Consider the following 11,012-nt stretch of genomic DNA (forward strand, 5'->3'; position numbering starts at 1 on the left):
AGCATATTAGAATGATTTCTGAAGGATCATGTGACACTGAAGACTGGAGTAATAGCTGCTGAAAATCACAGGAATATATTACATTTTAAAACAGAACAGCTATTTTAAATTGTAATAATATTTCACTATATTACTGTATTATTACAATATTACGTTCACTGTATGTAGAAGCAAATAAATGCAGCCTTGCTGATCATAAGAGACTTCTTTCAAAAACATAAAAAAAATCTTACAACCCCAAATTTTGAACGGTAGTGTAAAAGGTAAAAAAAAAAATCTTTGAATAATATGGAGTGGACTTATGCCAAAATCAAAAAGCTTTTAGGAGTGGAAAGGATCTATCCTGTAGGAGTATCTCCATGGAGTATTTATCTGCGTAAGAGCTGTGTGCTTTCATTCCTTATCTGGAACGAGAAATGAATCCATTAAGCTGCCTTGTATGAATACTTGGATGGTGTGCACATAAATAGAGCTATGATTTAGCTTGTGCTAATTGTGAGTCTATTATGTATTTAACTACCACCTGGCATCATAAGTAATAGGTCTGATATGTCTCAACTGAATGCCATGGGCTGAAAGGAGCTGGCAGTAGAAGCAAAGTTCTTTGTGTGGTTTCCCGAAGTTGCCCAGTTCTGAGACTGTCTGTTCCTCCTGTCATATTCACAGATTTGTTTGTTTGTTCGAGGCCCTGCTGGTCATTGACATGGAAGCTACAAAGGGCCTTTGAACTGGTTCCCAGAGAGATGTTGGCGGATGGAGGGTTTGGATCCTGCTGCATCACCGAGCTTACGCCACACCACCTGAACACACAAAAGCAAACACACAGTTGGGTGAATCTTTTGACTATATAAAGTCTTGTAATATGAAAAATGTCCTCAAACTATTTCTTCAGTGCTACCATGCAGCATGTTCTGGAATGAAGATGTGGTCATATAATGTGTGTGATGGTATGGATTTTTGATATTGTGTGTGATGATAATGATGATTTGAATGTTTGAGTTCTGGAGACAAGCTTCCTAATAGAACATGTCAGCTATAATGTCATAATATAAATAATGTTTGTATGTTTTTTTTTATGTTTTTCTCATTCTACATATTTTTTTAATTGTAAAAGTGTAGTAATAACATAATAAACCAGCTAAAATCTTTATGAAAAAAAAGAGAAAAAACAAATGTTTAAATTAAACACTTTTTATGTATTTACTATTTTTATGTATTTATTATTATACAACTTATATATGTATATATATATATATATATAGTTTTTTTTTTTCTAAATTCAAATTTCTTGACTACTGACCTGTTTAGTAACGGCACTTAATAAACCAACACAAATATATGAAAAAAACATATTTTTTATTCAATTACAAATGTATTATTTTATTATAATTTATTACATTTATTTTTATAAATTACTTAAAACTTCTATATAATTTTTATTTAAAAAACTACAATCTGAATACATAAAAACTAATTTAGATGAAAAAAAATTAAAAGACTTATTAGCGAGAAGTGCTAAATATAATATTCCTATAGTTTTTAACACTTCTTATGTATTTATTAGAGGGGACAGGGGAGTTGAGAAAAGCCCAAAAAATAAAAATTCTGGTAGAAATTTTTTGAGAATTTTACATTCTTAGGGAATAGTTATAGAAGGCAATATATATTATTAAAAATTTTTAATAATCTATTTGTATATAATAAAGTGAAAAATTCCCAAGTTAAGCAATAACTCATCATACAGAATGAGCTTCTAAAAGGGGGGCTAGTTGGTTGGGTGGGACTAGGGACTAATTACGCTCAGAAAAGAAAGAAGCCCTTGTGCTATCTGAGATTTTGCTTTTGACAGGCTGAGGTTCTCCGTGCAGGAACAGAGCACAGGTCCCAGATTCCAGGGGCCCTTCAGGGAGCTGATAAACCTGCATTGTTTCAGTGATCAAGTTATTTTAATTGCACAGACAACAGTGCGGTAAACACTCCAAGGACTTTTGCCAAGGCCTCTCATTAAAGTGGTCTGAAAGTGGGTCTCTGTTGTGCAACATTGAAACAGTGTCCTCAATCAAAACCGATGTAATTATACAAAGCGACAGCACAACAAACACATGGGAAAGGGAGCACAAACTTACAGCCCCTTTCTGTTAACAGGGTTTTATTAATGGACAAGTAAGCTGGGGTTCAGGGTAGGGGGAGGCAGATGGGAGATGTTTCTAAGTACTCACATTACACATCTCTCTGACAATGGCTTTCTCTTTCTCACTGAGATCCTCCTCGTAGTCCTCCGGGATCTTCCTGTCTAGGTTTTCATGGACTTCTAATACCTACAAAGCAAATGAACAGAGGTGCTCGATAAATCAAGCAGCACTATTACTATGACTCAAACTTAACTGACTTGAACAAACCACCAATCCTAATTATTTACACTTAAGTGTAACTCTTAAGGCACTGTTTGTGCAGCAAAATGAATAATATCTCAAATCAAAACCGACTTTGGCTTTACTCGGCAGCGCTAAAACCAACAGCGCGTATGCTTACTTCCTCGAAAGCCACCAAAATAAAAGCTTGGTAATTTAAGGTTTGAAATGTTGAAAATTCATATAAAAAATGCTAAAAAAACAAACAAACATTAAAATGTAAATTCTTTTAATTTAATAAAATTTAATGTACATTTCAAATATAATAGTAGTATCACACTTTATTTAGTTATTTAATAATTAGTTATATTTCATTTATATTAATAGTAAAACAAAATATATAAATAAAATAAAATTATAAATATAATAAAAGTTATATTTATAATTTATATTTACAGCCATATAATATATATATATATATATTAAAATTAAGTAATTTATATCAATATAGAGTTTGGAATCTCAGTTTTATATGTGTGTGTGTGTGTTTGCTGTACAATTCTGAAATGAAAAAAGAAAAACAGCGAAATGACTCAGTGCTTCAGAATATGCTTGCCCTTTTTCAGAGGCTGTGTGTTCTCATAGATATGAGAGGAAGAGTGCATAAATAGGGTGTTAAGTAAATAAATAAATATATATATATATATATATATATATATATTAAACTAATAAAATAGCTAAATTAGTAATACAAATTCAAAAAAGATAAAAAGCTCATTCAAAATATTTTTACCAAATCTTTCTGTTGTCTTTCAAACATCACAGATCCAACTAATCACAGAAAATCCTCTAGGTGGCAGTATTACTATAACATGTAGCAGGAATGACGATGAAAAACGATGATAGTTTTAATTCTAAAACCTATGCTGAGTGAGAAGTGAGAAGTGAGAAACCATGAGAAGTTTTTACCATGAAACTTGATCTGATTTCTGGAAAATTAGGCTTGATTTTAAACTTTTTAATGTTTTTTTCCCCCACTTTTTACTGATAGACATTGAGGGATAACAAAGAAAAAACAAGAAAGTATACATAAGGACAAGTAAGAATGGCTTGATTTTGCAATATGTGCAACAGAATCTTACTTTCATGGCATGGACAACAGCCTCTGGTTTCTGTGCAGCCGGCAGGTATCCTGTGACGGGGGGCGGCAGATCACCTCCTGGCATCCGCGCAGACCCCTGTAGACAGATGAACACACATTCATCATGATCAAAAATCACTAATACTGCCCTCTCAGAAGTGATCTGAGCACTGCAAAACCCCATGGCTGTTTCTCTGAGTCAACTCAGGCTCGAAATGGGTTAAAGCATCTCATTATAACTCATCTCTGCTTGGACCCCCTTCATGGGTACACATCAACAAAGAGCTCTTTCAGTGCACGGGGTCTGGTGTGCCCCTGTTTAGACACAGCCCTTTGAGTCCCATTCTAGCGTTAAATCCACAACAATTGAGCTGGCATTTCAGCACTGGGGTCGGGAGAGGACCCCTGGATGGAAACTGCGGCTCGCTTTTGGCCTGGGAGAACAGGACTGTGATGTTCACTTGCAGTTGCCAGCAGGTTTATTAAGGGCTAGAACCGTGGGGACTGTACCCTGGACTGACCCGAGTACATCCCGAACCAATGGTCGCTGTCATGTGTCGGCCTGCAGCCTGATTAGAAAAGCCCAGGAGTCCCACGATTCATTCTGCATGGATTCATTCGCCAGTAAAAACCAAGCAGTGCTCGAATATGGATTTTTCTAAAAGCAAATGCCAATATCTATTCAAGGCCTCATATGGTAAAGTTGTATAAACTATATTGCAATTGAATTACTTGAGATTAAATGTAAGCGATTTAATTCCCATCTTTTGGGTATAATGTCACAGTTCACTTTATTTTGCTATCCTCACTTACAGTACATAAATGAACTATAGTGTCCTGCACCCACTAGTAAAAAATATCAAAAATTATATCTGGTGTCTGAATAATTTTTGGTTTGTAATTAATATAAAAATAGAAATAATAATCATTTAAAAAATTTAAAAAAATGTAATAAAGAAAAATATTCTATGCAATTACACAATTACATGCTGAATGTCACAATAATATATTTTAATATAAAAATGTTAATATAGATACATATTAAATAATATAAACATATGATTCTATCACATAAAATAAATTCACAGTTTTTACAAATTATTCACAGTTATTTTTCTTGTGTAGATTGTAGATTGATGTGAATATAAACAATAATTTAAAAACATTTTAGCTTACGGCCCTTTAAAAAATTAAAGGGTGTGAACATGTTTTCTTTATTAAAAATTATTCAATGCAACTCACAATATATTCTAACACTTTGGCACAGTTACATTCTATTTACATTCCAATATGTTGAAATGGGCTCAGAATGCTACAGAATAGCCTTGTGTGCATTTATTCTGTTGACCTAAAACACTATTTCATCAGATTATCGATTACTCAAAATAATCCATTAAGAAGCAAGTGGCATCTCCAGGCATTAACATCAAATAAGTGATCATCGCATTTGTTTGGAGCCCAGTTTTGAAGCCTTGGCATGAGGAACATCTGTGTGATTGGCTAGTGTGCCTAGTGCTGTCACAAACAGAGCAGAGGACTATAGATGCAGCCAAATTTCATCATTATAGGCCTATCAAATCCAAGTCCAATAATATTAGATATTCTGAAGAGCCTTACTAATGCCTCTATAAACTCCCACTGCTTATCTATCATCTGTTTAATCTGCGAAATGCATTGATCATAAACACCAATTCACAGACTATATCCTGGAATAAACAAATCCAACGATTAGACCACATGAAAACTGCTATGCATATAACCTTACTCTGAGGTATGCAACACGTTTCAATAAAGAAGACAGGAAAATGTAGATGTTATAGGTATACAAGTTATACTGCCATTTAAAAAAATAGCAAAATTGTAAGAAAAAAAAAAACATTAAGTATTAGCCTCAAAAACAGTCTGTTTTTTCTTAGTCCGGCTGTAAAGATGTTTATAAGATCCTGGGCAGCTAAAACAAACACTTATGAGGAACAAATAACCATATTTGCAAAAATTCGCCACATCAAAACTTCAAAAGATATGGGGCCAGTAAGAATTTTGTGGGGGTTTTTTTTGTTTTTGTCCGAAAGAAATTAATATTTTTATTCAGCAAGAATGCATTCAATTGACCAAAAGTGACAGTAAAAACTTTGATAATGTTACAAAAGATTGCTATATCAAATAAATGTTGTTCTTTTAAACTCTTCTGTGTCCTGGCAAGAAAGCATCATGGCTTTCACAAAAATATAAAGCAGCACAACTGTTTTCAACATTGATGATAATAAGAAATGTTTCTTGAGCACCAAATCAATCAAATGATTTCTGAAGGATCATGTGACACTGAAAAATGATGGCTCTTGAAAATTCAGCTTTACCATCAAAGGAAAAAATATATATTTTAAAATATATTAAAATAGAATAAATGTAATATTTTATAACATTACTGTTTTTACTGAACTTTTGATCAAATACGGACCCCAAACTTTTAAATGGTATTGTGTATATATACATTTACATTTAGTCATTTAGCAGACACTTTTATCCAAAGCGACTTACAAATTTACATTAATGTCAAAAATCACAGTATTTCCACACTACATTTTAATAGTGTTAAGCAACTCTAAAACAGCACCAATATGCTCTGATTACCTCTCCTCAGGTAACTGCTAACAACAGCAACCGATCTGCTTGCTTATACGAACCTGATAATTGTTTCAGCAGCTCGCCGCTGCATTATTTAGTGCCATCTCCCCCCGTGATTAAAGCGAAAGTTCAAAGCCATGCTAATGAAGCCATGAGCTCGCAGACAGGGCTGAGACGAGCTGGGATAAAATAAGCCCAGCAGCCTCTGAGGACGAGACCCACACCACTCTCTAATTGATTTCTCCTTCCTGTGGAAGCTGTCCCTCATATTAAAGTGGAGCAGCTGGGCTGTTTTGGCCTGTCAGAGCTGATGAGTGCACTGATTAGCTAAAGCACCAGGTTCGCAGATGACCTTTTTTGAGGACACGAGTTGAGGGGAATGATGATGATGATGATGATAATAATGATATTTAAGGAGAAGAGAGGAATAATAAAAGAACTTTTAAGGACAGAACATATTCAACAGCATTCAGTTTCATCCCTTACAGCATTGTGGGCTTTGTCATTGGAAATATTAAACTAGGGTTGGCTGAATTGCTCCTATAAGGTCATTTTTAGGTTAGAAAGGATATCTAAAACAAGGATCAGCACTGAGACAGTCTCCAGCAGATATCAGAGTACAACAAACCTCCTGCAATCCACAGGAAATGACCTAAGAGTATAGCATCTTTCATTTTTTTTCTGTGCTGCATTATGCATATTAAAATAATAAAACATTTCTCATCCCACTACAAGAAAAAGTATATAATACAAAATACACTATCGTTCAAAAGTTTGGGGTCAGTAAGATATTACTTAAAGAAATCAATACTTTTATTCAGCAAAGACGCATTAAAGACGCATACAGTAAAGACTTTTAGATTGTTGCAAGAGATTTCTATTTCAAATGAATACTTTTTATATGCTTCTGAGCTTTCTATTCATCAAAGAATCATGAAAAAATGCATCACCACAAAAATATTAAGCAGCACAAACTGTGGATGATATTAACAAAAAACAAAATAACAAAAGAAGTTGACACCAAAGACTGGAGTAATGGCTGCTAAAATTCAGCTTTGCCATCAGAGTGAACAGTAGTGTATGTTCTTGTAGTTACACATATAAAAAAAGCTTCCATCATAAAAACAGATGAAAGCAAATTCTGTAATGATTCTCAAACTGTAGTCGGCAATAAATAAAACTGTGGACCTGAATAATTAAAATAACTGAGTTATTTGAATGACAAATCAACTCATAATAAACAACTGATTCTGATGACATTCATTTTTGATAGTGTTTCTGTTCTCGTATTTCAATATAACGCAACTGACTGTTATGAACTTATTTAGTTCGTTAGCAAACAGTGTGGTTTATTTCAAGGAAATATGAACAAAATTAAATCTGGCAAAATTATTTCAGCATAGACTATTATACTAAACTGTATTGTATGAAGAGTGTCCACAACAAACTGGTAAATACTTGTTCTATGTATAGGTGGTCCACAATTTGATATGTTGAATTGTCTACTACCTGAAAAAGTTTAAGAACCACTGAACAACTCATATTCTTTCATATACTTTACTCTGTCATTCAGGCTGATGTTTTAAGCTCCTTGGCACGGGTCAATTCTCATCTGCATCAACAAAGAGCAATGAAGAATCCTTAAACCAGCTGGAATTGCAACAGCTAATTGTTGTCAAATCTCCAAATCAGATCAACATGACAAATCTTTTTAAGCTCAACTGTGATTTAGGTTTTGGCTCTGATGCAGAATAATGAGGTCATGTCAGATTTAATCAGCGGGATACGTACATTCTGTAAGGTGTCCTGAAACTGGGATAGCGAGGAGAGCTGGGACTCTGAGTGATACAGGGACAGCCCTTTCCGAAGTGTCTTCAGATCTCCCATGTTCCCCTGCTGTGGAGAGAAGCAGAAATGTGTCAAACACAGATTATTTGAGATAATTAGAAGGATTAACAGACAAATCAGACCCAAAAATGTTCCAGTTCCCTAGATGAATCAAAGTGGAAACCAAAAAGGATAAATATATATATAGTGTATATATATATATATAAATATATATATAAAATATTACAAAATATTTATATTTTAAATAAATTATGTTCTTTTGAACTTTTTATTCATCAATTTTCAACATTGATGATAATAATAAGTGATGCTGAAAATTCAGCACTGCCATTAAAGGAATAAATGCCATTTTATAATATATTAAAATGGAAAACATTTGTTTTAAATTGAAATAATATTTCAGAATATTAATGTTTTTACTGTATTTTTGATCAAATAAATACAGCCAAGAAGAGACTTCTTTCAAAAACACTGAAAAATCATACAAATCCCAAACTTTTGAACAGTAGTCATTTTACAGTAGAAGACCTATATTTATGCAGAGATATGAGAAATTGTATTTTCATAGAGCATGAATGTGGATGATTGCCGCAGGAAATGTCATTAAATACCAGATTATGTGTTTTTCTAAAATGTCATAAACCTATTAGAATTTGTACGTGCATAGCAAACAAAAATGTATATGATGTATAAATCGTGAACTAAAATATAAACTCCATAAATGAGTTTATTTAAGACATGATGTGGAAAAAGTGTAGAACTCCATCTGTCACACTAGAAAGATCCAAGACTGGGTGTGTGATTACAAGATAGTAAAGTATCAAACCCTTTAACCCTCTAGTCTCTCTGAACACTATAGTTGGTTGCGGATTAATGTCTAGTGGTTAACCAATATGGGCCAGTATACCATACCATATCATACTGATTCAATAATTCTAAGGGGAGATTTCAATCGCTGATGCTGATAACTTCATCAAACATCAGCTAATTATTATAAGCCTCTGAGTTGTTAATATGACTTAATTTGTAATAATGAGTGGTCATATACTGCCAACACAGAAACTGTCCAGACAGATTTACTTCCACTTGCTTTACTCCAGATTTTTGGCATGGGCCGGACAGTCGCTGAGGTCCTGACTTCAGAATGATAACAAAACCCCTGCAAAAATGTTTGCGAATGAAAAGTAGATAGCAGATGGCACGTGATATTTCCTGAGTGGTGATCTGAGAAGAGGGTAAAAGGTAAAAGAAAGCAAAGCAGAAAGCTCTGGAACTGAGAGGTAATGTCAGTCACGCTTCATAAATAATGACCTAAGAAATTTAGCCAAAAGGCACCTGTCTAAAAACTCTTACCGCTGCATATTTGAGTGTCACAGCCATGCCAGATTTTTGGCATGGGCCGGACCGTCGCTGAGGGACCCAGAGAGCACTAACACAGCCACAGTGTTTATAAATACAGCTGCTGCCTGACCTCATCTTACCATCTCCTCTGGTGTTGATCAAGACAACATTTAAACACTTAAAACTGACAGTACTGCAAATCTTGTTTTTATCTGAAGAACATAAACCACAACAATGATCGAGCTCATCTATATGCTTGTGCTTTTGCAAAATGCACTCAATATGACTTAAAAATAAAGATCTAGCAATCCAAGCACGAAGAAACCACAAGAACACCTTCCCAGCTTCTATCATTATGGGCATAAACCTGAAAAAACAGCATTCGTAATAGAGCAGAATGTGCTGTCCTCAACATATCTGACTTCAGAATGATAACAAAACCCCTGCAAAAATGTTTGCGAATGAAAAATAGATAGCAGATGGCACGTGATATTTCCTGAGTGGTGATCTGAGAAGAAGGTAAAAGGTAAAAGAAAGCAAAGCAGAAAGCTCTGGAACTGAGAGGTAATGTCAGTCACGCTTCATAAATAATGACCTAAGAAATTTAGCCAAAAGGCACCTGTCTAAAAACTCTTACCGCTGCATATTTGAGTGTCACAGCCATGAAATATCTTCTAAACAAGAGAAACCTTGTAAAAGGACATGGCCTTTCCTACTTTCATACCTTTCTAAAACAGACAACAAATGAAAATCTCTCTACACAATAAAGAATGAATGAATTTCCTCCATAGTAAAACCATCTGTGTGTGATTATCCCCATTTTGGCTTTCTTGTCCCTTAAGTTGATGGCTGTTGTGTGCAAACAGCGCACAAAGGGATTACTGGAGCTTAATCGAGGTTATGAACTTTTTCAGGGAAAAAGGGTTGTTACAAAAACTTTCTGCTATGTCTACGTGTATACGTTGTAGGGGTTGCACCGACTAATCGACTAGTCGACTTCAATGCTCTGCCATGACGCTTTAAGCTTGACATCGACTAGTTGCTGGTCCTGTAGAGGGCGCAACAGGATAAGAAATCTTTGAAGGACTTCCACATTTACGCTCCGTTTCCAAACAGTTCAAATGACAAATAAATGCATACTCTCAAAGCGCTCCACAAGACATGTGTGATTATATTACTGGATGCTCGAAATTGAACGAGCATGCACGAGAATGCACGTTTTAAACAGCTTATTGTACAGGTAAATTAATCGCCGTTCTAATCTAATGCGCTGCTGCACTGTAACGCACACACATAGGCTACAGACAGTAGCGCGTACATCACGCGCACAGAATCATTCAGCGCGGAAATGTATTGTCAACACTGTTCTGTGATTTCTCAATAAAATAGCTTAGAAACTGAAAGTTCAAGCATATATTTTTTAATAACTAAATTCCACAGCTTCACTACTAGTAGAGAGACGCTGCCAGGTAGAATTAATTTACACACGCAATCGCTCTCTCACTAATGCATTCATATTAATGTAATCTTTACTGTGCTACTTTATCTGTATCTGATTTAGAACGAGCAGAAATCTGTGAGAAATATAACAACTTAAAGACAAAAGAACTGATAAAAATATAAAGCTGATATAAAGCTGTTATAGGAGCAACAGCCATGTGGGCAGCGCTGTGTCATATGCCATAGCTGTGCACAAGCTGTTTATC

At 34.6% G+C, this 11,012-nt stretch overlaps 1 protein-coding gene across 1 annotated transcript in view; it reads right to left on the minus strand.

Moving 5' to 3' along the window:
- Positions 1–255: 255 nt before the first annotated feature.
- Positions 256–11,012, minus strand: part of ccdc85ca (coiled-coil domain containing 85C, a) — a 47,482-nt gene continuing 36,725 nt past the window's right edge. Inside the window, exons 3-6 of the mRNA XM_016460561.1 lie at positions 7,909–8,013; positions 3,494–3,589; positions 2,220–2,318; positions 256–800 (exon numbers count right to left, since the gene is read on the minus strand). Of these exons, the coding sequence (XP_016316047.1) occupies positions 711–800; positions 2,220–2,318; positions 3,494–3,589; positions 7,909–8,013 (390 nt within the window). The 3' untranslated portion in view covers positions 256–710. The remainder of the gene's footprint in view (positions 801–2,219; positions 2,319–3,493; positions 3,590–7,908; positions 8,014–11,012) is intronic.

Source organism: Sinocyclocheilus anshuiensis, unplaced genomic scaffold (assembly GCF_001515605.1).
Source record: "Sinocyclocheilus anshuiensis isolate Anshui unplaced genomic scaffold, SAMN03320099.WGS_v1.1 scaffold2047, whole genome shotgun sequence".
Lineage (NCBI taxonomy): Eukaryota > Metazoa > Chordata > Actinopteri > Cypriniformes > Cyprinidae > Sinocyclocheilus > Sinocyclocheilus anshuiensis.